The sequence below is a fragment of the Corvus moneduloides genome, chromosome 8, assembly GCF_009650955.1.
Source record: "Corvus moneduloides isolate bCorMon1 chromosome 8, bCorMon1.pri, whole genome shotgun sequence".
Lineage (NCBI taxonomy): Eukaryota > Metazoa > Chordata > Aves > Passeriformes > Corvidae > Corvus > Corvus moneduloides.
This window is the reverse complement of record NC_045483.1, coordinates 13403843-13419507: the sequence shown is the minus strand read 5'-3', so window position 1 is coordinate 13419507 and position 15665 is coordinate 13403843. Positions and strand designations below refer to the sequence as shown.

The following is a 15665-nucleotide window of genomic DNA, read 5'->3' as shown; positions in this document are numbered from 1 at the left end:
AGGCACAGTTAGATCTGTGGATTCCAGTTCAACAAAACCAAACACACAATTTGCTATTTTGCACTGCTATTTGGAGAAAAACCCATGAGCTCTCTGATCCTAAACCCATAAGTTGCCAATATTTAAGTGTGCCCTTTGTGAGATTTTGTGGAAAGAATGAACAAACACTAAGTCAGCTGACTGTCAGGTCTCACAGTTTGATACAAACTCCTTCAGAAGGACACAGTGCTCTCAAACAGTAGGTTCTGACTGCCTGCGACCTTAATGAGTTCACCGCACGTGGTGAACATGGCTACTCCAGTTCTTTAATGAATCTGCCTCAGTTCGTCGACTGAGATCTGCTCAAAACCAACTCCCACTGGAGAGTGTCTATTTATACTCCTTGACAGATAAATAGATGCAAGGTTTTTTTATATCCTGCAAGAGCAGCAGCAACCAGGTAAACTACTTTTGTAACATGAAACACCTGGATACCTTCTTTAGGGCTCACAAGAATACTAAGCTACAGTATTGAAAACCAAATGGAGATCCATGACAGCACTCCATTAATGTCTGAACAAAGTAACAGCAAGATCCACAAACACGCTTGCTGTAGTGGTGTGGAGATCCTCTTTGTGCCCATGCTTGATTTAACAACCATTTGATATTTTAAGTATGAAATTCAAGTGCTATATCCAGCCTCCTTTAAGACTGCAAGATCTGTGGTGAAGACCATTTCTCATGCTACTTTCTGAATTTGTGCCAGGTAAGTATCCAATAAGAACAGTGACATTCACAGTGCAAGCATTATGTATAAAACAGCAGCTGGGAGCTTGTTCAGAGATCAACAAAATGAAGCTCCTGCCTTCCATGTATCTTGTCTCTTTTTTGTAAGTCCAGAAAGTTCACTTGGATTCTAATTTTTCACTGAAATTCAGAGTATCTGGAATAGAAAGTCCTGTACTTAAAAAAAATATATATACAGCCAAGGTAAACCAAATTGTAGTTTTCCAAACTTAATCTCCATAATGAGCATAAGAACATACAGTGTTAACTTTCACCTTCCTGATCTCCTGCTGAATTTTAGGCAGCAGACAAAAAAGCATGCAGCAGAGATGGGTTACAGGCCTGTGCCAACTATCCTGGAAGGAAATCTGCAGTTCACACATCAAGCAGACAAATTTGTAAAAGGAATACCATTTATTTTCTAAAGAGAAGGAAACACTTTCAAGAGCAGACTCCAGCACTCAACCACATTTTCTGCTTAGCTACAGAGCTCTTGTCTTCTGAGCAGGCTCCAGCACTAGCCAAACATTTTCCTGTTCAATAAAGTAAACAAAACACTCCCTTTTTGCAGGAACGGCCATTCTGTCCCAATACATTTCCCTTACAAAGCACTCTGCTACAATTACAATGCAGGACCTTTTCACCCATCAGAAGTAACATGGAATCCGTAACTAATTGCCTCAAGAACTTACCAAAATATATTAAATTTCTTTTCCTTATATAAATACTCTGTACCAAGTTCAGCTCCATGACAGTTCTCAACTCCTGGCATAGGATGTAAATGTTACTTTGCTTGGCTTAACTAGAGCAAACTCCTCCTTCAACCAAGAAACACCAAAGCATCACCTGCTGTCTTGGAGGACCACAATGCCCGAATGAAGCAGGGGCAACAGCATCAGCTGAAGACACCTAATGGGCAGCCCCTGGTAGCAACCTCATGCAGGACAACCATCTGTAATTCTAACCAGAATGAATCTAAAATGTTGCAGAAATGGCTGGCCAAAAAAGAAAAAACCAAAACACACACAGACAAACAGTATGTCCCCCCTCCCAAGAAAGGAAATCTACTGAGACTGAGTACTGGTAACTCTTGCCAAAATGAAACAGTCACCATGGGACGCTAAGAAAATCTGCTCCCAATTTAGAACAAATGAGAATTAGCGCTAGACTAACCCAATCTTCTTCTTTAAGAAGATCACTGAAGTCCAGACAAATTAGAAGTAGTTAAGCATTCGATAGAGAACATGTAGGAAGTTACTAGTTAAAATGAAGAGGATTAGGATTAATACCAGAGTTAAAAGGAGGCTAAGAAACTAAAAACTGTAGAGCATCACAGGCAATTTTGAATAAGGAACCACCAAGCTGTACAGAGAATGATCCTTTTTGAAATCTATTATTACTCTTGAAATTGAAGTTAAATCATCTCACTGATGGCTAAAAAACCCCAAGAATTTCTGATGTGCTAATGAAATTAAAGAGGCATCATAAATATATAGGACAAAGCATCTTGAAGATTTGGTAACAGAACTGACATATGATGCATATAAATCAAAAAGTTACATTATTTCCATTATAAATTAGGAACTTGGTATCTGAGAAGAGGGAAAGAGGCCCTGGGATATGTTACTCATTAGATAATGATGGCTCACCCATAAGATGTGGCCATGGAAATGGCAAATACTACTACCAAGAGATTGTATAAAGTAAAAAATTCCAGAAGAGAGGAATTAGGATTACTGCTTTAGTAGAAGGAATCCGTGAAGTATTTCCTGGAATGTTCTATATAGCTCTGGTCATTCATATTTTAGGGAGACTAATCTAATTTTGAAGCTGTTTAAAAAGGTCTACTAAGATGATCAAAAGTTCCAGGAAATGTCTTACAATACAAGGAAAAATAAATTTAAAAATTCTGATTTAGCCTGACCAAATCCAGCTCAGAGCAGACTATGATTACTCTTCACAAATATCTGCAGATGAACACAGGGGAACATGGAGAGCTATTTAAGCTCAAGGACATTGGCATATGAACAGATGAGAATGACTTAGCCATGAATGGAGTTAAGCAGTAAAATAAGAACTAGGATTCTGACTTTCATAGTAGTCAAATTTGGAATAGCTCTGTAATGGCACAGCAAAGAGAATTCCACTTAGCTACTGCTTTCAGTAGCTTGTAAAAGCTTTAGAGAGTACATTGGCTGCCAATATCAGACTTGAACCCATGCTCCACAAGACCTATTCAGATCCAACACAGAGATGTGTCTTCTCACTGACGGGGCCTGTATCATCTCTGCCTAAATTCTTATTTTAAGGTCAGTGAGATTATAGATATACAGGAATATTTTCTTGTCAGCAAAAAACTTGCAGGGTATTTATGCTTGCTTATAACAACAGCTGTAACAAAGTACTAGAGCAATACACTTCACCGGAGTCACCCTAGTCAAGAGAAGGAAAAACAGAAAGAAAAAAGTTACCAAAAGAAAAGGGAATGTAGATGTTTGTCTTTTTGAATATATTAGCAACAGGAAACACCTTCTGTCATATTTGAAGAGGCTGTTAACATTATTTGGATTTCTTTCTGTTGAGATGCCTCCAAGACTCATCTTCTAAAACAAGATTGATCCACCGTTTCTTGAGACTACACCCCCTTCTCATTGTTCTAATTTGCAGGAGATGAATGACAGCTGGCTGCATTTCTCAATCATGCTGAGAGTTTTGGCATATAAGAAGGAAGGGCATTGAGCAGACCCAATGAACAACCCCCCTGGAGAATTGCCAACATCTTCCTAATAGACAGAATTCAAGGCCAACTACCCATAAACTAAAAGCAACTCCCACATAAACACTGCTCCATTCTGCATTGCTCTCACAATAAATTACAAATGATGTATGTAGAAAGGGAGACTGACTACATTGTATGACGGACTTTCATGATAGACCATTTTTCTCTGAAACAACTAGACACTGTTCTGGTTGCTGTATGGGCAAGCATGGAAACGTTCAGACTCTTTTCGAGTCAGCATACAGTCCAGTCCTAATCAGTATCATGGCTTAGTATAGGTTGGGTTTTTAGGAAAGAGGGCTTCAGCCACAGAAGTGATTCTCTTGCAAAGAGGTGCGTACAGCTTCCTCTATAACCCGACAGAACCAATCAGCTGGCTAGTTTGAATATTGGCAACTTTTTAAAGCCACTTAAGAAGCTTGACACGCCTCTGTGATCCACATTTAAGAACGAACAGAGCCCGAGAAAGCTCTCTTGCTTCCAGCTTTCAGACAGGTAACTGGGGGGGGCTGCAGGCGGCCCAGTGGGGCTGGGCCAGGCCCTCCCGCGGCCCTGCTCCATGCGGGCCGGCCCCCACACAGCCCAGCTCTGTGCAGGCAGCTCCCTGCTCCATGCGGGCCGGCCCCCACACAGCCCAGCTCTGTGCAGGCAGCTCCCTGCTCCATTCGGGCCGGCCCCCACACAGCCCAGCTCTGTGCAGGCAGCTCCCTGCTCCATGCGGGCCGGCCCCCACACAGCCCTGCTCTGTGCAGGCAGCCCCCTGCTCCATTCGGACCGGCCCCCTGCCACAGCCCTGCTCTGTGCAGGCAGCTCCCTGCTCCATGCGGGCCGGCCCCCACACAGCCCTGCTCTGTGCAGGCAGCCCCCTGCTCCATTCGGACCGGCCCCCTGCCACAGCCCTGCTCTGTGCAGGCAGCTCCCTGCTCCATGCGGGCCGGCCCCCACACAGCCCTGCTCTGTGCAGGCAGCCCCCTGCTCCATTCGGACCGGCCCCCTGCCACAGCCCTGCTCTGTGCAGGCAGCCCCCTGCTCCATTCGGACCGGCCCCCTGCCACAGCCCAGCTCTGTGCAGGCAGCCCCCTGCTCCATTCGGACCGGCCCCCTGCCACAGCCCTGCTCTGTGCAGGCAGCTCCCTGCTCCATTCGGGCCGGCCCCCACACAGCCCAGCTCTGTGCAGGCAGCTCCCTGCTCCATGCGGGCCGGCCCTCACACAGCCCTGCTCTGTGCAGGCAGCCCCCTGCTCCATTCGGGCCGGCCCCCACACAGCCCTGCTCTGTGCAGGCAGCCCCCTGCTCCATTCGGGCCGGCCCCCACACAGCCCTGCTCTGTGCAGGCAGCTCCCTGCTCCATTCGGACCGGTCCCCACACAGCCCAGCTCTGTGCAGGCAGCTCCCTGCTCCATTCGGACCGGCCCCCTGCCACAGCCCTGCTCTGTGCAGGCAGCTCCCTGCTCCATGCGGACCGGCCCCCACACAGCCCAGCTCTGTGCAGGCAGCTCCCTGCTCCATTCGGACCGGTCCCCACACAGCCCAGCTCTGTGCAGGCAGCTCCCTGCTCCATTCGGACCGGTCCCCACACAGCCCTGCTCTGTGCAGGCAGCTCCCTGCTCCATTCGGACCGGCCCCCACACAGCCCTGCTCTGTGCAGGCAGCTCCCTGCTCCATTCGGACCGGTCCCCACACAGCCCTGCTCTGTGCAGGCAGCTCCCTGCTCCATTCGGACCGGCCCCCACACAGCCCTGCTCTGTGCAGGCAGCTCCCTGCTCCATTCGGACCGGTCCCCACACAGCCCTGCTCTGTGCAGGCAGCTCCCTGCTCCATGCAGGCCGGCCCTCACCCAGCTCGGCCGAAATTCATCTGAGGCCACTGCCTGGCAAAGATCATGTGACCAACAGCGAGAGGCAAATTCCAGCTGCGGGGCCTCCAGCTGTGAGATGAACCCTTTTAGTGCTGTAAGATTCTCCAGAACAGATGAAACCTGCAGACATCAATCCTCTCCCAGGTCAGAGGAAACGGAAAGGTGAAGGCAAGTGAAGAAAACACCATAAAGACACCAAAGTCAGTGAAGAAGGAAGAGCTGAAACCCTGAGAGAGAAGGAGGAGATGCTTCAAGCTTAGAAGCTGAAATTCTTTTGTAAAGCTATGGTGGTGATGGACTATGATATATCAGAGTACCTGTTGTAATTTCATGAAGCATGGGGGGGTAGAGCGTTCAAATTACAATTGTGAGCAAAAGTACCTGTGCTGAAATGAGCAAATGTTGAAGTAGCTGTAATTTGATGAGAAGCTTGAACAGAGAGAAATGAAAGTGATGAGGACCCTTGCTCCCAGGGAAGGAGAAGACCTCTGTTGCTAGAGATGAAGATGCTCCCAGAGATAGGTGAAAAGAACCTTTGCTTCTGAACAGCTCAAGTAGCCCAAGATTGAACCCTTGAAGACAGTTGTGGGGAAAGCTGTAAGTCGAGGGAAGGGACTTTCACATGCGAGCAGAGAATGAACCTGGGCGGCTGTCTCGCTGCGACGCTGAAGCCATGAGAGAACTGTTTCTCGTGGAGATGTCTCCATAGCATGAGCAAGAGAGACACCCCTCCCTAAGTGAACTAAAAAAGATTTTTATAGAGGTGGTAAACTGACTGAAAATCTCAAGGGTTGTCTTTTTATGTTGTCAGTGGGAGAAGGGAGAAAGGTGGGGGGAGGAAAGTGTTCTGAAGGTTTAGTCTGACTTTTTTTTTTTTCTTTCTTTTAGGTCTGTTAATAAACTTCTTTATATTCTTTTAAGTTTTGTGCCTGCTTTGCTTTTCTCCTGATTCTTATCTCACAGAAGGAAAATAAGTAAGTAATAGATATTTTGAACCAAACCACTACACCAAGCAAAGACTGCCATCGCCTTTCTACACAGTGTTCTTTCCCACTATATTTGGGGAAGAAGAACCCCCTCAAATCTGTAAGAATAACTATGTCCTAAGATGGAAATATCATGAGAGAGTATTCCTACAAACAGAAAAATCCCATGTAGGCACAAAGCCAGCTGACAAAACTCACACCAGAGTTCTGCACTGGCTGGTGTTATCCTAATTCCCTCTCCAGCATCTTCTTCAGATCTGGTTTGCTCCAGCTGCTTCTGAAGAAGATAGGTCCATCTAGACTACAGTTAGAAGAACACACTTATTATTGTTCTGACAACATACAATTGCACTTAAGAACTTCTTCATTCCTTTGTAGTATGCCCCTGCAACCTTTCCCATCTCACCATGGGATGAAGAAAATTAAACCAGCATTAGGCCTTTTTGCTGCTTCTAGTCCAAACTGGTTACTCCAGTGGATTCTGCCAAGAGGCTGCATGGCTCCTGCCCACAGACTGTAAACACTTCTGTCCTTCCCTCAAGAAGACTAGAAAGACCCCTTGCTGAGCTTTCTCATTCTTCCTCATCCTCTCCTTTCTGTTGCTCTCGTCAAAATGACTGCACAAGACCCTGTTCTAGCAGTGGGGGAGGGAAAATTAAATCAGATGTTTCTCAATCTTTCGTACAGAGGAGGACTAGAAGCAGCTAGAGTGCAAAATTATGATCAATCTTTTGTTTCCAAGCAAAATCATTGCGGAAAAGTAAAATAATTTAAAACTGTAAGTCATCGTGTCTGCTTCTGAACCCTTTGCCATCCTAGCTAACAAATCTGGCTGTGCACACAGCGGCAAATAGGCTGAGCACCCATTGGTTAATGGGACCATGGAACTTGCACATCAAAGAGAAAAAAAAATGAATTTTAATGCAGTTTTTAGAAATACTTGACATTGTTTCAGCATTGCCATTTAGTGAATGGGACCGATTTCTCTCTCAGTAGGGGATGATATTTTAATGATGTAACAATGTACTTCCCAGAAGAAAGACAAGCCTCATGAGGCAGATTAAAACTAAGAATATTCAGATCCCATTAAAATCAGACAGTTTCAAGCCATTTCTAAAATTAATTTTGTTTAATGATAAAATGGGTTATCTTAACAGGTGGCTAGCCAATTGTAAAATTAACCAAAACATGGTCAGAAGCACAAGGGTAGCTATTAGAAGAACTGGTTTCTTTGTATTCTGCCTTCTATTATCAGTGTACCATAGGACCCTACACAAATTCCTCCAGTCCATGACCCCCGGCAAATTTCTGTGCTTCAGCTTTCTCTTTCTGCAAGCAGGGGTAGCATTTGTCCAACACCAGAGTTCCCCAGGGCCTCAAAAAAGTGGCATTAGAAAGCTCTGTTGTTTAATAAGCAGGAAATATTTAATGCAATTCCCAGGATGTTTATTTTCAACCATTTCTGTGGTATCAAGAAGTTTTTTCACAACACTAATCAGTATCCTGTTAAGGAAACAGCTTCATGTTTGATTGCTTATTAATTGTATTTTGAGCACTTACTCTTTAGCTGCAGCCACTGGACTCTGCTATGCTACAATTAATTTTCAGCTTCCACAGCTGAATACACAGTGGATTCAGCCCTTCTGTGCAAAATCACTTAAAATGTATAAAGAATATGCCTTGTTGAGCATCTCCTGAATTGTGTAAGGAGGAAATGAGGAAGACTGAAGAAAATACTCAGTATTGGAAACACCAGTTAAGGTTGCTCCTGAGGACAGTTAAATATTACACAAATCTCACCAGCATGCATGGAGTTTGAGATGACACAATATAAGCACAAAGAAGTGAGAAAACAGCTTATTCCATCTGCACTGATGAATTTAGCACGAAAATTTTTATACAAAACATCAAGTTGCTCAGTTTGCTGGTTTTAAATGTGACATGATCATTTATACCCTAAATACTGTTTCAGTAATCACTGAGAAAATGAATATGACAAGAATATATGACAATCTATATAGATGAAAAAAAGTTAGTGGAATCCCTACACACAATAGTTAGTGAGAATTCCTAATTTCCAGGTATAAATTACTTTCCTTGTAACAGAAAATAAGTACCTTTCATTAACATGTTTTATCATACAAACAAACTACCAACACAGTAAAATCCATAGAAAACAAAATAATGAACACATTCACTTGACAAACATATCCATTCAACATTTGTATGTCAGGAAATACTTTCTGATTCCCACTTAAAATGTTTTTAGAGTATGAATTTTAAATGAGACCAGACCAGGAAGTTTCCTTTACCATTTAACTTTTTGGCTCAAGTCATTCTTTCTGCTACCTCAGTAGCTGCTAGAACTGAAAATAAAGAAGAAAACAATATAACTTTATATTTTCATCTCATTTGTGGCCCAGACATCAGAGTTTGGAGTTTTTCCAGTCGCCAACCACAGATGACCATTTGATTTTTTTCTTCATCAGGCACCTCTTAAAGAAGTGATCTCTGAACACTGCGCATTCCTACCTTACCTCTAGAGATGATACATAGCTATGGAATAATTTTATTTTCTTCCTCTAAAATCCTCATTACCTTTTTGTATATCACAAACCATTACAGAATACTGAGAATGTTGAGGCCACCACACATCTTTTATCTTCCAAAGATTATGTAGGAAGCCCTTTGCCTAACCAAACTTTGTGGTTAGAACAGTCTGCTTTATCTTACTAATGAGAATGATAATTTAGTACCAAATACTCATGAGGAATTATAGCTCTGCTGACTGGCAAATAATTTGCCAAGGCAGATTAGTTTAGCTGCATAAAATAAATATCCACCTGCACATCCTAGCACTAATCAGGGCGTGAAATTAAACTTTTTATTCAGTGGGAAATAACTGCTGCAAGGCGGCGATTTAGTCTGAGAAGCAAATATTAAGGTCAGCCTATTCTCTCTGATGTTTATAGTACATATTACAGCACAGAGAGCATGGTGCAACAAATTTGGCTTTTTAAGTCTATGAAACAAAATACTTCAGTGATGCGATAGCAAATTTGCCATTTGCTTTTCTAATTGCATACATTTAATGGAGCAAAGTGGCTGAAATGAAACATTACCAGAGACGCAAGGGTGAAGTTACTGAAGTACCAAAGGCCTGCACCAAGTGCAGAAAAATCTGCAGCATGAAGTTTGGTGTAGAAGAAAATTAATCAGCATTTTCTATACAATATACTAGTCCCAACAAATACCCAAAATAACAGGATGCTATTTCAGTACCACTGGAAAAACTGGTAAGCGTATGTTTAATATTCAAGCAGGATTTGCAACCCCACATTTAGGAGGCAACACTGCTATCCCAGCTCACAAAATTATTCTCACTGCTTTCATGACATCCTTGCTTTGGATACCCAGGATTCTCTGCTACAATGTCCAGGACACAAATACGTTACTTGGAAGACTGCAAGGTTCTCAAATATTTTTTTTAAAATAGCTAACAAATAACAGGTCTTAAAAATCCTGGTCCTACTGACACCATAAATGACATAGGTTCAGTGCAAGCAGAGCCTCTTTTAAAGTATAAGCCTTTGTCCATCTGTTCCATATATATACGCACACAGCAGGAAGGAAAATTCCAACTTTATTACCCTTCAGCCTTCAATTACACTGACTATTCTTTACTATATTACCTGCCAGTTATGTGGGAGCTCCTACAAACATGCAAATATAACAATTAATGAACTTCAGAGTTTTCCCCTCATTAAAAAATAAAACAACCCACAATCAAAAAAAATCCACAACCACAAAAAATCCCCCCCAAAAAATAACCAAAAAAAACCCCAAAAAACAAACAAAACAAAAAACCAAACAACAACCCACAGATGCATCTTAAAACACAACTAGAAGGCTCTGGGTCTTCTGCGAAACTGGAAGGCCCATCAGCAGCCCCTAGAATCCTATCATCCAAAACCAAAAGGAAAATGGTATTTTGGGGGATGAAACAGAAAAAAACCCATGAGGAACCCTCAGACAGACTTCTTCCGATTCATGAGCCAGGAAATTAAATGGATTATTGCAAATTAATTAATTCATAAAAACTGAGAAAGTGAAACTTAATGTTAAGTATCAAGCTTTTGCCTCTCAAATGGTCCTAGATGGGAGCTCAAACTGGTCAGGTACTGTTCCAAGCACTGCTAATTAAACACAACTGAAGTTGTCACTAGTCCATTCAAGAAAACAGATGTTGCTTCATAGAGCTTTGATATTTTTCTTAAATACCTTTCAAAATGAGGAACAAAAAATATGAACTCTTATAAAAAGGGCTTTATTGTATTTTTATAGCATATTACATACCTTGTAACAATCATCCTGTTAAGTGTGAATGTCAGTTTTATTTTCTGTCCCTTTTTTCCTGGCTATTTACAAGCTTTGTAAGAATCATTCCTTAATTAAGTCTAAACATAGTTTTATATAAATGGATTCCTGGAATTAAAAACGTTCAGACTTAAGAAATGATTGTCACAGAGACTGTAACAGGCCGTAAAAAAGAATGCCACTTTAAACAAAGATTTCTCATTTTAATTAAAAAGATAATCATCAGAACATTCGTATACTTAACAGAACCATTTGAAGCTACTTTGAAAAAATATCTACTATTCTATGCAGGCTTATGTAGTTTACTTTATATGACATTTAATCAAAGTCTCAGTTGAGCCTATCACACTCATACTTTAAATACTGTATCTACAGTTTCAAACACTTATTCGAACATGAAAGTTACTTATTGAGCACCTCGACTTCTTGTTCTTTTGTAAATGACTATGACTATGGAAATCCCATATTCCTGAACGCATAAAAGCAGAGCTCTGTAAGGCAAGGGGTTTGGGGTGGGACTTTCGTGTGCATTTTTTTAGGTTAATAGGCACGTTCACCTCTCTCTTTAGCTTGTGCATCAGTCTCTTACACACTGTACTTTATAAAGAGCGCAGTTTCATCAGTAATACTGTACAAAAAAAAAAAGAGGCTGAAATGAACTAAGACAGGTTCTGCTCTGGTAAAATCCTCGCTGTAGGTGCAGGACACTTGACTACATAATTTAAAACATTGTATTTTAAATCTATGAACTGTCTTCCATTCAAAAAAAAACCAAAACCAAAACCACCAAAACTTTTGAAAGACAACATGCGGAACACCCAATACAATACACTCGTTCACCAGAAAAAACAATCTTCCCTGGTGAGCAGTTGCATTGTATTGTGTAGTGTTAATACACAGCAATTTAATATCAGGAATAAATTAGGTCTTATTAAGACATAGAGGTAAACTGAGTAAGCAAATAAAATTGAATAAATTACTTAAACCTTAAAGTATTAGATTATAGATATTGTACCTGACCACAGATAACCAGGAAACTGGTAGCAGATATCAGTTAAATGCAATACTGCTTCATTGGCAAGTAATCCAGGCAACACCAGCCAGTGAGAAGGCAGGTGCCTTCTACTCCCATCAAAAAGTTGCACAGACATGAACATACAGAAAAACAACAGAGTACTCTTTGTCTTTTAAAGCATCAAATACAGATGCTTTAAAGCAAAATAATTTCATTTGTAATATTAGCACTGGATGAAGCTCCCCCACGACATTTTTCTGTTAGGAGTTGGACATTAAAATGAAAATCAATTCACCAGGTCCATCTTGCCTGATACCTTGTGATTCAAGAGCTGCTCAAAGTCCATGTCAAAAGTTAAGTACTGACATTTTTAAGTGGAAAAAAGTATTATTTTCTAGAGAAGCACCAACATACTACCACCTAGAGGGTGGCTTTTCAATATGAAATGAAACCTACCCCAAACACTTTTCAAAACCAAAACTGTCTCTCCTGCCTTTGATAATAGGCCTCATACCTCCAAAATGTATTTGAATATTTACCTACAATGCTCCTTGGGAAGCTCTCAGGGAAGATCAATAATTAGTAGCAAAGCTCACCTCAAGCCAAGCTGTGAGCCACCTGATAAGGGAGACGCAAATGAAACATAGCACACACTGAGATGGACAAGGTAATCACTGTGAATGATTCAGCATCAGCTGAGAGGATGCACGAGCTGGTCTGCTACCTCTGCATGGACAACTGTACCAGCGCCATTACTGCAGTGCCTGAGCACTGAGTGCTACAAGGCAGAGAAAGGACATTTCCTAGGAGGGCCAAGATGATACTTGCAACTGATACCTTATGTATCCTGAAGTATCCGCCTGTGCCACCCTTCCGGCAACACCAGAAGACCCCACCAAGTCTGACAAACACTTTTACTTCATCAGCAGAATGAAAGTAAGAGCCACGTTCTGGACCGATGTGTGCTAAAGAAAAAGCCTGAGATGTGCTTAACAAAAGCTTTGCTTACTCTACTCTCAACCTGTAAGCAAAACTACCCTAACAAGTTCAGAGTGGACAGAGGGAAGCCACATCTTTCACTGCATGTTTTACAAGCATTTTGCATACAAGAGACATTTTAATAAAACATGAAAGAACGTGGGTTAGCTTTTAGCTCTCAGTGCAGCCTGGTCTTGATAATTCTTCCCTTTATCTGGTGCTCTCAACAGATGCATCTCCCAGAAGTGCATCTTCTTCTCATGCTCATGCCTCTCCCCAGTGCCAGGGAGCTCTATTGTTTGAGTGGGACACTACCAGCTGCAGGATGGACAGGGATTCCTTCCCTCAGCCTCCAGGCCCAATCTTACAGATGATCTCAAACAGCCTGGACTAAGCCCCTGAATGAGAATCTTAGCACAGGGGGTGAAAAAAGTAATGTATGAGAAGTCAACGTAGCATGTTCACAATGCTGTCTGGCAGCAGACAAGAATGTTTCAGCAGAAACTTTTCGGGATGTGAAACTCACTATCTAGAGGCAGGTTGTAATTACCAAGCTTGGCCAAACACAAGTGCAGCAGGATCTGGGACACTCCTTTGGCCAATCCCACACCAAAGAGGGCCATTCATTATTGCTAATTGCTACCTTGTCTATTTAGGTGTCCATAGCATTTTTCCACTTCACTGAGCTGAGACTCTATAAATCTGACAAACTTGGAGATTACTAGCAAATGGGTCAAAAAGTCTCAAGAGAGAAACAAGTTCTTCCAGATTAGAAAACAAAAGCCAAACGAATGTTTCAAAGCTCGATTAAATATTAAAATTTGCAACCAGTGTTTCCTCAGTTTCATTTTGGGCATATGTTCTGAAGATTTAATAGAATTCCTTCTTCCTGATGAGCTCAAATTTAATTCTGTGCCACTAGAAGCACTAATCCAAAACAAACTTTTAGCAAGTGTTGCCAGTCATTTAAATTATATCCTTAGGGTAAGAACAGTTTGGGGCACCTGAAATTTACATTCAATTTAGTTGGCAACACTTTGTTTTCATTTCTAAATCTTACATTTCTGGCCAAAACGCTTAGAAATAGCAACAAATGAAGAAAAAGAGAATGAAGCTACATTCAAGTACATACATTTAAATGCACAGTGCCTCAGATCTATGGAAATTAGCCACATTTGAAGAGCATCTTGGATGCATGTACTGTTTTCCATACCAAAGGTGAAGTCACAAACCTAAACAATGTACGTGCTCCCCGCAGTCACTATCACTGATATACTGCTGCAGCAGCAGGTGAAACACTCAAGTGCCAGTATTTAGAGATCTCGCAGTAGAATGGGAGGAGAAACAAAATTACAGAGGGATGGTGAGCAGTACAGAAGGATAGTCTAAGGTGCACAAATAAAGAGAAAAAGCCCAAGAATTACATGCGCAAAGCCTGACGGTGTCTGTGGGCCCTTCTGCCAGGTCCTGCCTCACTCCAGTTTAACTTCTCCCGCTCCCAGGTGGCACCTGCAGCCCCCTCCCTCTCTTCCCAATGCTCCCTTTTCCCGGATCTGGGGACCCCGCTCGCTGCCCTCCCCGCAGGCAGGACGCCCCCTCCCTGGGCCCCGCTCACCACCTTCCCCCGCCCGCCAGCCCGGCGCCCCCCGGCCCGGCCCAGCCCCGAGGCCCGGGTCCCCTTCCCCACTGCCCCCCGCTCCACCTCGCCCCCCCCACCGCAGCCCCTCCACACACAGAGGTGCCCACCCTCCCCCGCCGCCTCCGCCAACCCCCGCGGCTCCTCACCATGAACTTGAGCGCCTTCTCCTGCAGGACGGCCTCGGCCGGGTCCATCGTCCTGCGGGGCCGGGCCGGGGCCGCCCCCCCGCTCAGTGAAGGCCGCAGCGAGCGCAGACGGGAACCTGCGCTGCCCCGCGCCCCCCCCACCTCGCCCCGCTGCCCTCACGGCGCATGCGCGGCTCCGGAGGCCCACGGGAAATGGAGTCCCCGACCGCATCCCTGGCAAGGGCCCTACTTGCCAATTAAAACTACAAGTCCCGGCAGGTGTCGGAGCCGGGGGCACGCTGGGAGCCGGCTGGCACATGCGTTGTGTCTGTGCAGGGGGCTGACGGGAGTTGTAGTAGCGTGGGGCCGTGACGGTGCGAGGTGAGGGCAGGGGTGGGATGGACACGGCCTCTGTGGGCAGGCGAGGGAGGGAGATGAGGAGGCGCATCCCGCAGGTGCCTTGTGGGCGGCGTCCAGCTCCAGACCTTCACTGGGGTGGAAGGTACGGCTGGCTCCTGAGTCACGGCCCCGCGCTCTCAAATGCCCCCCCAGGAGGGCTCGGCTGCTCCCACGCTTTGCTGCGGTTGCGCTCCGTGCTCCCGCACTGTGGTGTTCGAGCCGACAGTTGCTGGGAAACCTAAACGGAGCCCCGTGCACTGGCGCACCCCTCCGTACGGGGGTGCCAAAATTATCCATTGACTTCGAAGTCACCAGTCCGAAGGCCCACATGGGATGTGGAACAGGAAAATTTGCATCACTGGGATGGATCAAGTAGGCTGACATCATTCTTGAGAGATGTTTGTTCAAAGCCATCCTGTGCATAAAAAGCCTCCCGTGGTGCTTTGGTGCCTTTTTTTCTAATAATGCTTCTAGATAAATTTTCCCTGAAAATTGGACCAAGTTTTCTTTGCTGTACTAAGCAGCAAAGAGAAAAAAGAATTTATCAGCACTCCTTGACTAGCAACTGCACATAGACTGGAGAATATTTACCATATCCCCTCTGTTCCTCTTTTGCACACCCTACAAGACCAGCTCACGTGGCAGCCATTGCTTCTAATCCTCTTGTTTATTAAATTTGTCTGATCTCTTTCCAGTTTTCCTACATTTTGCACAGTGCCCAAAAACTGAAGCCACCTCGTATGG

At 43.8% G+C, this 15665-nt stretch overlaps 1 protein-coding gene across 9 annotated transcripts in view; it reads right to left on the bottom strand.

The window, feature by feature from the left end:
• The window catches only part of BTRC (beta-transducin repeat containing E3 ubiquitin protein ligase), a 126952-nt gene extending 112263 nt beyond the window's left edge, over nt 1–14689 (bottom strand). For 6 of the 9 annotated variants that reach the window (XM_032115511.1, XM_032115516.1, XM_032115515.1 and 3 more), the window contains exon 1: nt 14544–14689. In XM_032115511.1, the coding sequence (XP_031971402.1) occupies nt 14544–14591 (48 nt within the window). In that variant the 5' untranslated portion in view covers nt 14592–14689. Of the gene's footprint in view, nt 1–7268; nt 7274–14543 lie in introns of those variants that run through there. The other 3 variants (XM_032115513.1, XM_032115518.1, XM_032115520.1) reach the window with 2 other exon arrangements.
• Nucleotides 14690–15665: the final 976 nt, after the last annotated feature.